This window comes from Eleutherodactylus coqui, chromosome 3, assembly GCF_035609145.1.
Source record: "Eleutherodactylus coqui strain aEleCoq1 chromosome 3, aEleCoq1.hap1, whole genome shotgun sequence".
NCBI classification, from domain to species: domain Eukaryota; kingdom Metazoa; phylum Chordata; class Amphibia; order Anura; family Eleutherodactylidae; genus Eleutherodactylus; species Eleutherodactylus coqui.
Genome location: NC_089839.1, coordinates 96,636,990 through 96,654,683, shown reverse-complemented (window position 1 = coordinate 96,654,683; position 17,694 = coordinate 96,636,990). Strand labels below are relative to the sequence as shown.

At 45.7% G+C, this 17,694-nt stretch overlaps 1 protein-coding gene across 1 annotated transcript in view; it reads right to left on the bottom strand.

Moving 5' to 3' along the window:
• Window positions 1-12,543, bottom strand: part of EPM2A (EPM2A glucan phosphatase, laforin) — a 75,231-nt gene extending 62,688 nt beyond the window's left edge. Inside the window, exon 1 of the mRNA XM_066595895.1 lies at window positions 12,287-12,543. Within this exon, the coding sequence (XP_066451992.1) occupies window positions 12,287-12,542 (256 nt within the window). The 5' untranslated portion in view covers window position 12,543. The remainder of the gene's footprint in view (window positions 1-12,286) is intronic.
• Between the last annotated feature and the right edge of the window lie 5,151 nt (window positions 12,544-17,694).

Below are 17,694 nucleotides of genomic sequence, written 5' to 3'. Positions count from 1 at the left end.
ATTCAGGCATCCTCACATCTAAGGACGGAGGGAATTCAAGCATCCTCACATCTAAGGTCAGAAGGGATTCAGACGTCCTCACATCTAAGGGCGGAGGGAATTAAGGGGTCCTCACATCTAAAGACGGAGGGGATTCAGGTGTCCTCACATCTAAGGATGGAGGGGATTCAGGCATCCTCACATCTAAGGACGGAGGGGATTCAGGCATCCTCACATCTAAGGACGGAGGGAATTCAAGCGTCCTCACACCAAAGGAAGTAGGGGATTCAGGCGACTTCACATCTAAGGACGGAGGGGATTCAGACGTCCTCACATCTAAGGATGGAGGGAATTCAAGCATCCTCACATCTAAGGACGGAGGGGATTTAGACGTCCTCACATCTAAGGACGGGGGGTATTCAAGCGTCCTCACACCTAAGGACGTAGGGGATTCAGGCATCCTTACATCCAAGGATGGAGGGGATTCAGGCATCCTCACATCTAAGGACGGAGGGGATTTAGACGTTCTCACATCTAAGGATGAAGGGGATTCAGACATCCTCACATCTAAGGATGGAGGGGATTCAGACGTCCTCACATCTAAGGATGGAGGGGATTCAGGCATCCTCACATCTAAGGATGGAAGGAATTCAAGCATCCTCACATCTAAGGATGGAAGGGATTCAGGTATCCTCACATCTAAGGGAGGAGGGGATTAAGGGGTCCTCACATCTAAGGGCGGAGGGGATTAAGGGGTCCTCACATCTAAAGATGGAGGGGATTTAGGTGTCCTCACATCTAAGGATGGAGGGGATTTAGGCATCCTCACATCTTAGGATGGAGGGGATGCAAGCGTCCTCACACCTAAGGACGTAGGGGATTCAGGCGTCCTCACATCTAAGCATGGAGGGGATTCAGACGTTCTCACATCTAAGGACGGAGGGGATTCAGACGTCCTCACATCTAAGGACGGAGGGAATTCAAGCGTCCTCACACCAAAGGAAGTAGGGGATTCAGGCGACTTCACATCTAAGGACGGAGGGGATTCAGACGTCCTCACATCTAAGGATGGAGGGAATTCAAGCATCCTCACATCTAAGGACGGAGGGGATTTAGACGTCCTCACATCTAAGGACGGGGGGTATTCAAGCGTCCTCACACCTAAGGACGTAGGGGATTCAGGCATCCTTACATCCAAGGATGGAGGGGATTCAGGCATCCTCACATCTAAGGACGGAGGGGATTTAGACGTTCTCACATCTAAGGATGAAGGGGATTCAGACATCCTCACATCTAAGGATGGAGGGGATTCAGACGTCCTCACATCTAAGGATGGAGGGGATTCAGGCATCCTCACATCTAAGGATGGAAGGAATTCAAGCATCCTCACATCTAAGGATGGAAGGGATTCAGGTATCCTCACATCTAAGGGAGGAGGGGATTAAGGGGTCCTCACATCTAAGGGCGGAGGGGATTAAGGGGTCCTCACATCTAAAGATGGAGGGGATTTAGGTGTCCTCACATCTAAGGATGGAGGGGATTTAGGCATCCTCACATCTTAGGATGGAGGGGATGCAAGCGTCCTCACACCTAAGGACGTAGGGGATTCAGGCGTCCTCACATCTAAGCATGGAGGGGATTCAGACGTTCTCACATCTAAGGACGGAGGGGATTCAGACGTCCTCACATCTAAGGACGGATGGGATTCAGGCATCCTCACATCTCAGTACGGAGGGAATTCAAGCATCCTCACATCTAAGGTCGGAAGGGATTCAGGCGTCCTCACATCTAAGGGTGGAGGGAATTAAGGGGTCCTCACATCTAAGGACGGAAAGGATTAAGGGGTCCTCACATCTAAAGAAGGAGGGGATTCAGGTGTCCTCACATCTAAGGATGGAGGGGATTCAGGTATCCTCACATCTAAGGACGGAGGGGATTCAGGCATCCTCACATCTAAGGACGGAGGGAATTCAAGCGTCCTCACACCTAAGGACGAAAGGGATTCAGGCGTCCTCACATCTAAGCATGGAGGGGATTCAGACGTCCTCACATCTAAGGACGGATGGGATTCAGGCATCCTCACATCTCAGTACGGAGGGAATTCAAGCATCCTCACATCTAAGGTCGGAAGGGATTCAGGTGTCCTCACATCTAAGGGCGGAGGGAATTAAGGGGTCCTCACATCTAAGGACGGAAAGGATTAAGGGGTCCTCACATCTAAAGAAGGAGGGGATTCAGGTGTCCTCACATGTAAGGATGAAGGGGATTCAGGCATTCTCACATCTAAGGACGGAGGGGATTCAGGCATCCTCACATCTAAGGACGGAGGGAATTCAAGCGTCCTCACACCTAAGGACGAAAGGGATTCAGGCGTCCTCACATCTAAGGACGGAGGGGATTAAGGGGTCCTCACATCTAAAGATGGAGGGGATTTAGGTGTCCTCACATCTAAGGATGGAGGGGATTTAGGCATCCTCACATCTAAGGATGGAGGGGATGCAGGCGTCCTCACATCTAAGGACGGAGGGGATTAAGGGGTCCTCACATCTAAAGATGGAGGGGATTTAGGTGTCCTCACATCTAAGGATGGAGGGGATTTAGGCATCCTCACATCTAAGCATGGAGGGGATTCAGACGTTCTCACATCTAAGGACGGAGGGGATTCAGACGTCCTCACATCTAAGGACGGATGGGATTCAGGCATCCTCACATCTCAGTACGGAGGGAATTCAAGCATCCTCACATCTACGGTCGGAAGGGATTCAGGCGTCCTCACATCTAAGGGCGGAGGGAATTAAGGGGTCCTCACATCTAAGGACGGAAAGGATTAAGGGGTCCTCACATCTAAAGAAGGAGGGGATTCAGGTGTCCTCACATCTAAGGATGGAGGGGATTCAGGCATCCTCACATCTAAGGACGGAGGGGATTCAGGCATCCTCACATCTAAGGATGGAGGGAATTCAAGTGTCCTCACACCAAAGAAGTAGGGGATTCAGGCAACTTCACATCTAAGGACGGAGGGGATTCAGATGTCCTCACATCTAAGGATGGAGGGAATTCAAGCATCCTCACATCTAAGGACGGAGGGGATTTAGATGTCCTCACATCTAAGGACGGAGGGGATTCAAGCGTCCTCACACCTAAGGACGTAGAGGATTCAGGCGTTCTCACATCTAAGGACAGAGGGAATTCAAGCATCCTTACACCTAAGGACGTAGGGGATTCAGGCGTTCTCACATCTAAGGACAGAGGGAATTCAAGCATCCTTACATCTAATACTGGACAGGGAATACAAACAGAACCGCATGCATGCAGACTACAAACCAGATGAACAGAACTAGACACCAATGAGCACACAGGTATCTGCACAGCATGCACCCTATCACCAGGGTTCAGTTAGGATATTTATAATGACTAGCGGCCTCTAGCAGGAGGAGCTGGTATTTATGTGCAGACCCCACATGATTGGCTGGTTGGAGCAATCCACACAATCAGTCATCCAAATCAACCCCCACCAGCAGAGCTGTGCTTTTGAAAGTACATAGTATTACAAGACCCAGGACCACAAACTATCATAGACATGACAACATCTATTCAAGTGGTCAGACACAGCCTTTTCTCCATTAATGTACTTATTATCTCCATTTTTAATTTTTGTAATTCCACAGTTTTTCTTCTGTCACAAATATACCTGAAAAAATGGTTTATCCCCCTCCCTAATGGATTTTGAAATGTCTTCCTCCTATTGGGCTTTAGTAGCATTAATAATATGTTTTGCTTCTTCCGTCTAACTTTATATAACTCCTTGTCAGCTGGTTTAAGACATGTTCAGCAAAATTAAAAACAAGAAAAGCAAGTATTAAAAAAAACATAAGCATGAAAAAAAAACATTAAAAAAAATAATTGGCACTACTACATTCGTAAAATTCTGCACTCTTAAAATATTACTTTATTTAACCCACACTATGCATGCTGTAAAACATGAAATAACACAATGGGCTGGACTCACACGGGCGGATTTGTATTGCGCATTCCACGATCACCGTCCGTTCGGAAGATCCGTGGAAAAGCACAGGCACAGAAAGGCATACATTTTCGCTTTTTTGTTCACATTTGTGGATTTGAATTGCGTATTCCCCGAGCGGAAGAAAAAGCACAGCATGCTCTATTTTGCAGTGAAATCCGCGTGGATGGCCTTCATTGATGTCAATGGAGATTGTCAGAACCGCAGCCTATACACAATTAACATTGCATATGAGGTGCTAGTACCTGTGTCATTGCTAAGAGACGGGGCAGGAAATACAAATAAACAACAACAACAAAAAAAACACTCTACGGGGCATGACTGCATGCGAGCCTCTGTGGTCATCCGCAGTCCAGTTAATGGAGGTAAGCAGGGTCACCAGCCGGGCTCACAGCCAGAACCCGCTGCAGGCCTCCGGCATGTAAAATGAGCGTGGTCATACACAGTGAGCTGTCAATCATTGATAGCTCCTCCCATTGGACTGTTCAGCTAAGAATGAGCAGAGATATAAATGAATAAAATACAAGTGCTACTGAATCTTTCCCCATAAAACTATATATCAATCCGCTCAGCTCCTCCTGCTCTATACCATAATGGCCCAGTTTGGACAGCAAGTTTGAGCCAACAAATTACCTGTAATATAGACTCAGTAATATCAAGTCATACATGACCTACTTCAGAAGAAAACTTTAAAGACTTCCAATTTATTGTGAAACTCATGTGAAAGTATTTCAAATACTCCAGGGCAAACCCAATGCCAGTCTTTCAAGAACAATGTTAACGACTGAATGCATGCTGTCAGGGACACATCTGTTGTCATACAAGTCACTGATACACCGATAAAACCCATGGTTTGGTAGATCTGAAATATTACAAGTAGTAGAGTAGAAAGAAGTAAGAAGTATGCCCGGAATTACGTTTCAGAGTTCATATTATGTTTATATTACGGTTTCTGGTGTTTTTAGCTTTTTAGAAACTGAAGTTGATTTCTAACATTGGGCCATACTTCACCATTTGGGCAGAGGGAAGGGGAACGCCTGGCCAAGAAGCCTGGAGAGCAGAGGATTCTCTGTGGCAAAGGGGGCTGGAGGGTACTCCAAAAAAGAAAACTGGGTTAATTTTTAATATATTATATATAATGATGATTAGGAGAGGTTCAGGTTTGTGCTTCAAGCGCTCCCTTCTCAATATTTATGGCAAAATTGGACCACTGAAACTACCTCCAAATATATTCAGGAATGTACCCCACCTCTGCCCAGCCAAGGACCCAGAGAAGAGAGAATCAGATTTTAACTACTTCTGCCTTCAATTTTGAAGGCTACATAGCATTCATTGAGCGCTATATAGTGAAGTGAGAACGCGGGAGTGTCATTACCGCTATTTAACCCATCGATCACATGACCACCAGGTGCCCCATCCCACAGCAGAGCTGCAGCGTCCTAGCAGACCTAGATCAACTCTGTTAGTGACTATTGGCACTATAGTGGGATGTTTTCCCCTGTAACTGGGGCTTCTATAGATGCCGCACCTGTGGATGCCCCAGTTACAACAGGAAAGTGTGAAATAAAAAAAAAAATACAATGCGAATGATCCCCAGAGGTACTATATGATGTCATTAAGGGCACAGATGTTTACAAAAGTTACAACACTAAGTCAAAAAAATGGATACAATGTAAAAGTATATATATGTGCGTATATATAAGAAAATGACTCACCACTGGCGCCAACCTAAACCATCACCATATCTGCCCTGTAATCTCAGACTATACGACTTATATAATAAAATGTCCAAAACAAAATGAAGAACCCATTCTTGTACTTTATTTTAGCATAAATATACGAATTTTAGAAAAAAACAACTATATATTTTTTTCTGTAGCTTTTTACCCCTAATTAAACTAAAAAACGGGGGAGGGGGGAGAATTTGTTAAAAAAATATATTAGCAAATTAGCCCCATATGTCATGGAGAAAAAATGCTGCAAAAATAATTTTGGCAATTGAAGAAAAAAAATAGGGCAGTAAAACACCACATGGGTAAAATGTCCAAAAAGTGTCTGACTCCTTAGGACTGAAAGACCCTGGTCCTTAAGAGATTAATCTTTCAGATCTGTACATTAGTGTGCCTACTTCTATTACTTAAAAGGTCATGTACATTTATGCAGCTAATGTTGACATTTTTAAGAATCTCTGGGAAATATCATCCCAAAATAATGCAGTGCTACGATTCATGATAAGTATAGAGAAACTGATGGAATAAGCAATACAGATCAGGGGATATATGTGACATGATGTTTGTAAAAATAGCTTCCATTTAAAGGAGATGTCTCGAGGAAGCAGTTAATTTTTTTTTTTGCCCAGTCCCCCCCATTAAACATACATTACTAAGCCCCCCTGTAAATGACATTTCTAGCTGGTTCGTACTTACCGTTCCAGCGTTTCAGCAACTTATAAAAGTTTCCTCAAGATGGCCGCCGGCTCTTTCCCCGTCGCTCCCTGCAGCCCGACGTGCGCGCTCCCGAGACGCCGCCAGCTGTGTCTCCATGGCAACCGGACGCCCCGCAGCCGCCGACCAGACGCCCACCGCCAGGCAGCAGGTAACCGGCGCTAGCCCCCGGCTCCCCAGCGCTAGACCCTCAGCCCAGGTGAAGGCCCCGGAGCCCAGCGCTAGGTTCCGGAGCCCAGCGCTAGTTCCCCCGGCCTAGCGGCAGCCCCCTTCCCGGCCTAGCGACAGCCCCCCCCGGCCTAGTGACAGCCCCCCCCATCGCAGCGGCAGCCCCCCCCGGCCTAGCGACAGCCCCCCCATCGCAGCGACAGCCCCCCCGGCCTAGCGCTAGTTCCCCCGGCGCAGCGACAGCCCCCCCCCCGGCGCAGCGACTGCCCCCCCCGGCGCAGCGACAGCCCCCCCCGGCGCAGCGGCAGCGCCCCCCCCCGACCCATCACTTACCTGGGAGGCTTCTCGGGGCTGCTGGGCTGGGCTGGGCTTCTCCGCTGGGCAGCTCCAGTTTCTGCACCTTCCTCTAACAGAGGAAGGTACAGAATGGCCGCTTCAGCGCGCTCCCGAGCAGTGACAGCTCGTCTGCGCATGCGCAGAAGAGCTGTAGCGGGGAGCACACTGAAGCGGCTCGTGCTGAATGGAGAAGACCGGACTGCGCAAGCGCGTCTAAAAAAGCAAGCTGCCAGCGAATTTAGACGGAACCATGGAGACGAGGACGCCAGCAACGGAGCAGGTAAGTGGAATAACTTCTGTATGGCTCATATTTAATGCACAATGTACATTACAAAGTGCATTAATATGGCCATACGGAAGTGTATAACCCCACTTGGTTTCGCGAGACCACCCCTTTAAGTCAAAGTAAATTAAAATATCATATAGTTTGATGAATCGCACTGAAAAAAAACAAAAACTGAAACTGAAAAAGTATGTATTGAATTCCCGCAAATACAAATGGAAAATAAAATAGTCCCTTGTGTATGATGTTATTTTGCGCTCATCACTATAAATCACATTGCAGCAAGTGATTAATGTATCAATGCAACGGGAACCTTGACAGAATGAGCCGTTTTCTGCTTTGCTAAAAATACATTTGCAAACCACCTAGGATTACAGTAGTTTGGAAAGTATTCATTCCCCTTGGTTTTTTTTCGTGATTTGTAGCATTACGACTGGAAAGTAAAATGGATTTCGGGGGAAAGGGAGGGTTAAACTATTTGATTTACACAACATGCCGACCACTTTGAGGGTACAAAATATTTTTTACTGTAACACAAACCATGAAGATAAAAAGATAAAACTTTAATGTGCAGAAGTATTGACTCCCTAAAAGCCAATATCTTGTGAAGCCACTTCCGTTGCAATTACTGATGAAAATCTCTTGAAGTACGTCTCTATTAGCCCTTTCCAATCCACTGTCTGACGTCTTCCTACATTCTGATTGAAGCTTGTACAGCTCTAATGTCAGAAGACGTCCGACAGGATATTCTTACCGTCTATTGCCAGCCACTCCGCTGTCGGAGCCTCTCTGGCGCACACACACTGGCTTTAGCCAGCAGATGGCACCATTGTATAACTGCAAAAAGAGAAAGCCTTTTAGGAAACCCTAAATCCAAAATTGGATTGGAAAGGGTTAACTTATCACATCTAGCCATTGAAATCTTTGTGTCACGCCGGTTCTCAGATTACCGCCTCGCTGATAGTCTGGCGCTAGTTTTGGAGATGTTTCTACATCTTCTGGCTCAGTGGGTGTGCTATATGTTGTGATGTGCTTGGTCACACCTGGGGATGATTACTTGGGCTATTTAACATGGCTGGCATCTGAGCTGAACTGCGGTTGATTCTCAGTCTCTCCCTGACTAGGCTTGCAGTCAGAAGGTTCCTGCTGGATCATTCAGTTACTTGCTGCAGCGTAAAGCTAAGTACTGCATTTGTCTTGCACTATTATTTTGGTTTTTCTGGTTTTATTTCTTTTCTCCACGTAGGGTCAACTAGGGCCAAGGTACACGGTCGGGGCCATCCATATCGGAGCAATCGCCCTGCTTTTAGGCATGAGCCTTCCCAGTGTTTGTTTGCATAATGACAGTGTTTCCTATATTTATTTTCCATTCTTGTTTTGTCGTTTATATGCATTTCTGGTAGATCTGTGCGTGACAGATCCAGTGTGTCCAGATTGGGTTTCTACCACACATAGTGTTTTCCATGTTGGCCAAAAAGTTCCCTTTTAGTCTCATCTGACCAGAAAACTTTCTTCCATGCATTTGGGAAGTCTACCACGTGTGCTTTGGCACGCTCCAAACGTGTTTTCTCGTTACCTTTAAAGCGTGTTTTTTTCTGGTTACTCTTCCATAAAGATCCACTCTGTGGAATATATGGTTTATAGTGCTCCTAAGCACAGATACTTCCAACTCCACTGTTGATCTTTGGAGCCCCTTCAGAGTTATTGATATTTAGAGACTCTGATTAATGCCCTCCTTGCTTGGTATGAGTTTTGTTGGGTGGTTTGTAGTTATGCTATATTCTTTCCATTGTGTTATAATGCATTAATGGCGATCTGTGGGATATTCAAAGTTTATGATATAACAAAACCCTGATTTATAATCCTTCCCAACTTCGTCTTTGACCTGTTTAGAGAGCTTTCTGATCTTCTGAATTAGTGGTGTCGCACTCTCAGGGGCCTTTCGGAAAATGTATACTGACATCATGTGACAGCTCATGTGACACTTTGAAAGCACGCAGGGGGGGCCTAAGGGTGGTTTTACACCTGTATTCGGGATTCCACTTTCCTGTTCCATTCTGGGAGCAAAATAGGAGAATCCCCGCAGCCAAATGGTTTTGTCTCTGGACGGAACAGAACAGTACTGGGCGGCCCACATTGACTATAATGGGATCCATCTGCTTTCTGCCCAGCTGTCCGGACACTTCTGTCTTCTGGTATTTTAAGCCGCATCTGTGACTGAACCCCAGTCGTTCAGACGCAGATGTGACACTACCCCTATTCAACTAAGGACCTGTCCATATCATTTTCGGAGGTTCTTTTTGGAACCTCGCTTGCTGACTTCTATTACAAAACAAGGCAAAATAGCAGTGCATGAAGCGCTATTTCATCCTGTCAAATCCTGTAAAATGCCAACCTGCCATCCAGAAACTGAACGCATTATAGTTAACCGTGTGGCTCCATTTGGCTAGTGGGTGCAGTTTTCCTACTCACGGAATGGAGCAAGAAACAGAACCCTAAAGTGCCAGTGTGAATGAGCCCTTTGAAGTCCTTAATTTGGGGACTTCATACATCCACACTCACAACTTTTCAGTTGTTACATATTTATTTCTAAAGAGAATCTGTAACCATCTATTCACAAGTATATTTGAAAGCAGCACGATATAGTGACAGACACGCTGATTACAGTGATATGTCTGCTGTATGTATCTGTGCAGTGGCTTGGGATAAACTTGCATTTTATTAGTAGCAGCCAGGCACAGAGGTCTACAGGAAATAGCCCTCCATATACATGAGCTGCAGGCTCCCTCCACCCAGCTCGCCCTCCACCCAGCTCGCCCTCCAGCCACTGACTGATTTCCCGATATTTTGTTCAAACTCACACGGACTATGTATGTGGAAATTATTTGCACAATACCTGTATGGACTCTTTATAAATTATGTATCTAGATTACGATTTCACTGTTTTTGGATGGTATATAATGCCATTTATCTGGAAGCTGTATGCACTTTTTGCCCAGGTTGTAGCATTGCACTGTTTTTCTCGACAATTTTTTGTAACTATTTTATCTACTTTCAGTACTGCACGTTTGTTTTCACGGCGAAGCGAGGCGTATTTATGCCAAAACCGCCTCCCATCACTTAGCAAAGTAGCTTACAGCTGCATTGGAGGAATTGGCAAGTGTTCCCCATTGTTCTTAATAAGAATCTCACATCACACATGCTTATGCAATGTATTTTACTGTCCCATTGAAAACAATGAGCGATGCGTTCCGAGGAAAACAAAAAGATAAGACATGCAGCAATTTTTTCTCATGAGCACTGCACATGTATAACTCCATTCAGAAGAATGCGGTTCATATTCGTGTGAGATTTGTATGTCTCACAAATCTTACGATAGTCATGTGAAACCAGTATAAACCTTGTTTTTCTGCTTGCAGCCTGCATTATTTATGTGGGGGCTGTATTCATTAAAGGGGTTTTCCGAATTATTTATCGCATACAGTTTGGAGCCCGCCCGTGCCCAAAACTTTATAAAACAAACATACTCACCTTAGGCCAGATCACCGTTTTGGCAGTCTGACACCGTGACATCAGACAGGTGAAGTCACCTGGCCAGAAGGTCTGTTGCCGTCCCGTAAACCTGTCACGTGGGTTTGTACATTAGAAGCTCCCAGCAGGTTTACGGAATGTCATCACTGACGTCCCCGTCTAGCCTTCCATTTGATGCGGTGGTCAACAAGTCACATGACTGCTGCAGCACTTGTCAACAGAAGACTGGAGGACTCGGAGCATCAGGCAGCGAGTACTAAGTTTATGCTTTTGTCCACTCTGCACCCCAACTGTCACCAATGCCTCCCACCAATGTACTTGGAAACCCCCTTTAACATTATCTGGACTATATTACCATCTATAATGATACTACTGTATTGTGTATATCTACACGCTATATGACAGTTTATTGTAGCACTGTATGCACAATGATAGAGAAATTCAATCCAATTCTAGTAAAATACACTCTTTGAAAAACAAAATCCAGCACCTAGAAACAGTTGTAGTTTTCCTACAAAACTTAGCACACAGTTACATCTCAGGCAGATATGCAAAAGGATGTTGATCCAGGGATTTATTCCGATTCCCAGACTTGGAGTCTGGAAGAATCTTTTTTCCTAAATGATGAAAATTGTATTCTACCTCTTTGGGTTTGTTTTTCCTCTGGATCAACATTAGAGGGGGGGAGGGTAATAGGCTGAACTGGATGGACATATGTCTTATTTGGCCTTACATACTATGTTCCTATTAGAGTTGTGGTGTGATTAGATGAACGGTCTTGCCATTTGAGGTCCTAAAAGGTTTCCACCCTTGGCCTATAAAATGGCTCTCAGAGGCTACTTGTGTGTAGGGACCTCTTCTTGTGTAAAGCTTGTTGACCACTAGACATGCCTCTAAGGTACAATCAAGTTTTAGAGGTGGTGCATTATTGGAATGCGAGAAGTTGGATTGTCGTATTAACGAATTGCCCACTACCTGGGCCGTTCTGACCAGACTGTTAGGAGGTGTTGGGATCAGTGGATGCACGAACACACGCACACAAGACGACCACCAGTAGAGAGGATTGTTTGAGTGTCCAACAAGCACAAGGAGCTCCAACTATTTTGTTGTTCATCATCTAGAGACAGGGGACGCCATCATTACAGGACTATGAGTCTGTCGGAACCTTCTTAGCACAGCCCATGCCATGCTCCTCTGGTCTTTCAAGAGCAATAAATAAATTCTGCTCATATATCCATATTCATTCCCTCTCTAGACTTATAAACTATTCATCTAGACTATGTTGCGCTATTTCTTGGAGGCTGTAAGATACAATTTGCAGGGACATATCCCTATTCCCTCTGGAATGTGCAAGAAGGCCCATATGTTGGGTATACATCTGTTTGAGCATGTCTAATAGATTTCATCATGTCTAATAGATATTGTCTAATTAAGCATGTTATCAATTGAGCATGTCTAATAGATAATCATCATCCATAGATTTCAGCAATGCAAATTAGTCAAACATTTTTCACTCAGTACCTTCCCAAATTAACACTCCAGCTTCTTTTTTGATAAACTTGAACCAAAATTTGTCAGTGCATGGTTCTTCCAATAGTACCTCTCCCACCCAGAGAGATGGTTCAATAGTGGATAGGGGACATCGTGTGGGCTTCATTGGCACGGCAAACTGAGGGTCCCAGGCTCCCATCTCCGGTCTTGATCCAAGCACCAATAGTTCAGTGTCTGTGTGACTGAGAGTGATGACCACACCAAATCTGAATATCATCGGCTTCATGGTCACTACAAAAGATTAAGTCATTAACAGGCAAATTATATTTGGTTACACCTTTTAGGCGTTAATGTTAAAATAGAAAAAACAGAACGCATCTTACATTTTGTGTATTTCATTATAAAATGTATTAAATATTTAAAGTAAAGGAACTTAAAAGATAGCACTTTGGATTTTTCGGATCTTCTCTTCTAATTGAAGACTAAAAATATACAACGCTCCCATAACCCTGAACTATATAATGGGAAGAAGGCCAAGTTCATTGACCAGGAGGTATGCAACACACTGTTAGGTGCTTCCACTTCCAAGACTTAGGGCTCATGTCCACCGGCAAGTCGGATTCCGCATGTGGGAACCCACAGAGGAATCTGGCCCTGCCTGTAGCCGAGGACCCTGCTTACCTGTCCGGGTCTTCCGTCTTCTCTGCTGTGTGAGGAAGCGCCGGCCAATGCAACGACACATGCACAGTATTTTTTTTTTTTCAAACTCCTGCTTTTTTGCGGAATCTGCGGCCTGTCCATGCAGGAACTGCACTGAAATGGAGCATGCTGCGATTTGATTTCCACACCCAAAGGTCTGCAAGAAAAATCTGCATGCTTTAATTCAGTTGTGGACGCCCATGTTTCTCTATGGGCGGTCTGAACTGTGGATCATCCACGCGGATTCCGCAATTCAAATCCGTTCATGGACATTGGGCCTTAAAGGTGTTTTTCCATCAAAGAGAAGGTTCTATTTTGGGGAAAACCAAGAAACAGTTGACCATTTCAAAACTTCCATAAACTACAATGGAGAGCCGCATAAAGAAATCTCTCCACATTGTCCTGTATTCATCCAATATACTGGGGGATTCAAAATTCAGGGCCATCTGAAATATCTTCTGAAGATAAAGATACAAGTAGGAAACTTTGTCGAACACTTAGATGGGTGGGGGAAAACTTTTTGACACTATGGTGGTGCCTGTCCACCATCCTGGTGGCAGCCTATTTAGATTCAGCCCAAGAAACTTCAAAGGAAAGGGGCTCAGGGTACACATGATTTAAGGGTATAATTTCATCAGAAAATGATGGGTGCGGTCCATTTTTTTAAAATTTGCAACAATTTTTGAGTTATGGATGATGTCATGTTGAGTATTAATAAATTTGTTATGTTGAATGATGTGATATGGAAAACACTAATACCAGAAGATGCCATTAACAATCCAGGACAGAATTGAGCTCATCCTGATGGTCGGTAACAGAAGTTCTTATGAGGAGGCCGAGGTCTTCAATCCAAAACACCCAGGAAGAGGCCAGTGAGAGCACCAAGTGTCAGGAAACTGATCCAGAAGTTCAGAGAAACTGGCGGTGTCCAGGACAAACCAAGATCTGTCCGTCCGAGCCGTGAATTATCATCCATGGATGTCGACAGCTTTGCTGTATTCATGAAGGGTCCACATAAAAGCACCAGGAGACATGGGAGCATACAGTGACTCAGCCAACGTTCGTAAGGACCCTCAAGACACACAAGTGGCACCCGTACAAATAGAAGTTGTGAGACGATGCCCCTGACAGATGCCTGCAATTCTATCACTGCGAATTACAAATGTGTGAAAATGATGCACAATTCGCAGACACTGCTCGGACCACCAGATCTCGGTTTGCCCTGCACACTGCCATTTGTACACGAAAATAACACAAATAAGTTAATACTGAATTAATTAACTTAATTGCCGATCTCAATAAATGGGGGCATGCTTGCGTTTTTGTTTTTTTTTGCATGTGCAAATGTACACACAGAAAAAGTCCAGTAAAACATGCAAATACGTGGAGCAAATACACATGTACATGCGTGTATGCCCATGTGACATCGGCCTTAATCCATGTGTGGACCCGCATGAAATTAGTGGCAAAACTCAGTAGCTCAGCCATTGACTTTTGCCATGGATTAAGTGTCAGATCTATGGCGGAAGAATCTGACGCTTATCGTGTGAACAAGGCCTGATCGTTTTGTCTAATTTGCTGCATTCAATTGCATAAAATCGAACCCCCAACAGTGTCAGCCACCAGATGTCCACCATGACCCCTTAGGTGTTGCTGTCAATGGCACATTAGTGGTTTTACAGGAAGGGGACTTCCTGTGCAAGCCTATTGACACATGGGTTGGCATGGTAGTCCTGGTCCCTTTCTATGGGCATATAAACCTGCTAGTGATACTAAAAAAAAAGGATTAGGCCACCTGCAGATGGCCGGCTCGGATCCCGCTGGGAGAATTTTTGCAGCGAAACCCAACCTGAGCCCCTGCAGGGACTAGTGCGGCACTCACCTCTCCCGCAGCTCCGGCCCTTTGATGTCGGCGCATGCGCAGAACGGAGACGGCGGCCGGGAAGTGACAGAAATAGAGCATGCCGCGATTTGTTTTCTACGCGTGATTTCGCGCGGACAAATCGCGCCCGTCTGCCTAGGATTGTGTTTTCTAATGCAATTCTATGGCAGCTTCCGTGGGCGGAAATTCTGCGGGAAATCCTGCTGTGGAATTTCTGCCCCTGTGCAGGGGGCCTTAACAAAGCTCAATAAAGTTTATTGAAACAAAAAAAAAATCTACAGTAAAATACTTAGTCTGAAAAATATTATAGAAAAAGAAAAGATTTTTGGCATTTCCATAATCTTGACAGAATAATACTGTTCTTCATACCCCGCGGTTAAAGGGGATGTCCGGTAACCCAACAACATCCCATCAATAGCGGTCACCAAAGTAAAATAACAAACTCATCAGTACTTACCTCTCCGCCGCCGCTGGGATCCAGCGCTGCAGCCCAACGGTGGTACCAGTGTGTGACAGTTGATGTCATCGGACATCAGGTGACCACTGCAGCCAATCAGAGGCTCTCCTGGCAACATGGCGCCTAGGATGTGAGCGCCGCTGTCAGAATGAGTGGTGACACTGCAGCCTCTGATTGGCTGCAGCAGTTCCCTTATATCTGCTGACATCAATTGTCGCACACCACCACCATAGTGGTGCTGAAGCCTGGCGGCGGCGGAGAGGTAAGTACTGATCAGTTTGTTATTTTACTTCGGTGAGTGCTATTGAGGGGATGTTGTCTGGTTACCAGACATCCCCTTTACCTGCGGGGTATGAAGAACAGTATTAGATCAGAATGAGCAGGGACACTGCAGCCATTGATTGGCTGCAGCAGTCACTTTATATCTGCTGTCAACTGTCACACACCGCCACCACGGTGGTGCTGCAGCGCTGGAGCCTGGTGGTGGCGGAGGAGAGGTAAGTACTAATCAGTTTCTTATACTACTATGGTGAGTGCTACTAACAGGATGTGTTCTAAACGACCCCTTTAAATGACAATAAAGTAGAAGTATAGCATGCGTAATATCCCAAACAGGGTGCATGCCATTAGCTATGAGATACGCTACAGAACCGCGCAATTATTTCTCTGGATTTGGGTCGCCACATTGTTTATGTTGGAAAAACTGTAAACACGTTCTCGTTTGTTCTTTGATGTTGCGGTCACGCGGGCGAAGCGCACAAAACTCGCACGAAAATACCACCCAATATTCACTACTGACATATTTACACAGCCGATTTTTCTATTGCAGCGAAGCGCTATATTTATGTGAGTGTCACACGCGAAGATACAAGGGTCCCCAACTCCAGTCCTCAGGGACCCCCAACAGGTCATGTTTTCAGAATATCCTATAGTATGAACACCTGTGGCAATGTCTGAGGCACCGACAATAATTACATCACCTGTGCAATACTGAGGAAATCCTGAAAACATGACCTGTTGGCGGTCCCTGAGGACTGGAGTTGGGGAACACTTACGTAGAGCACACGGAGGGGGTGTCCGTCCGCAGTGCAATTTGAGCCACACTGACGCAACGCGCTCTTCTCCGTGTTAAGGCACCCTAAGGGCTCCCACCCACTGGCGTTTTTCTCCACTGCGCTGCGAGAGTAAGTGAAAACTCTCGCAGAGCAGTGCGAGAAAATCGCTGCGATATGGCTGTGACAGTATTTTCAATGGGGCCAGCGGCAGCAGCGCTAGCCCCATTGAAAAGATATGGAGAATGCCGCGGACTTCTGCCACAGCTGTGACAGCTGTGGCAGGAGTTTCCTTCATCCCCGCAGGGACCGCGGGGATGAAGGAACCCTCTGTCACAGCTGTGACAGCTGTGGCAGAAGTCAGCGGCATGCTATTCCATTGCTTTCAATGGGATCGGCACTGATGCCAATCCCATTGAAAGCAGTGGTTTCTGACAAGCCCTGCAGAATGATTATCGGAGAAGGGCTTGAAATATAAGCCCTTCCCCGATAATCATAAAAAAGTGGTTAAAAAAATAATAAAAAAGTTACTCACCTCCCCTGCTGTCAGCCACGTCCTCCGGCTGGCTCCCCGGCACTGCTACTGAGCTCTTTCAGCAGACGGGATTTAAAAATCCCCACCTACTTAAAGGGCTGTTCAGATTCGCTGAGGGCTCAGCCGATAGCAGCTACTGCTTAGCTATTGGCTGAGCGCTCAGCCAATGGCAGATAGCTCTTAGCTATTCATTCATGAATAGCAATATCTTAGCTATCTGTCATTGGCTGAGCGCTCAGCCAATAGCTAAGCAGTAGCTGCTATTGGCTGAGCCCTCAGCCAATCTGCACACCCCTTTAGGTCTCCCGCACCTAAATGGAGCATGTCCATTTTGTTTCATGCTCCATATTTTTTTTTATTCACTTTTATAGACCATCCGCGGGTATTTATCTACCCGCAGGTGGTCAATGCATCCCTATGGGGTGCGGATCCGCGTGCGGGTGATCCGCTGCGGATTTTAATTCTTCGTTTCCCCGTAGACATGACGCCTAAGGCCGGGCTTACGAGACCGTGTGGTTAAATGCTGGATACATAACGCAGCGTTAAACCATGGCGTCAGCTGGCATATTGCAACCTATGGCAGCGATTTATGGCTGCGTATCTCATATGTATCTGTAGCGCACGGTCTTACCTTATTTTTTTTTAACTTCCCGCTCTGCCGTTCAGCGGCGTTGCGTATAAACTCTGCACATACACAATGTAATTGCACATTGCTGTGTTTAGTACGCACCCATAGAGAACAGGGCTCTATCATGCGTAATATACGGTAAAATAGAACAGGCTGCATTTTTTTTTCATGTGCTTATCGTTCGC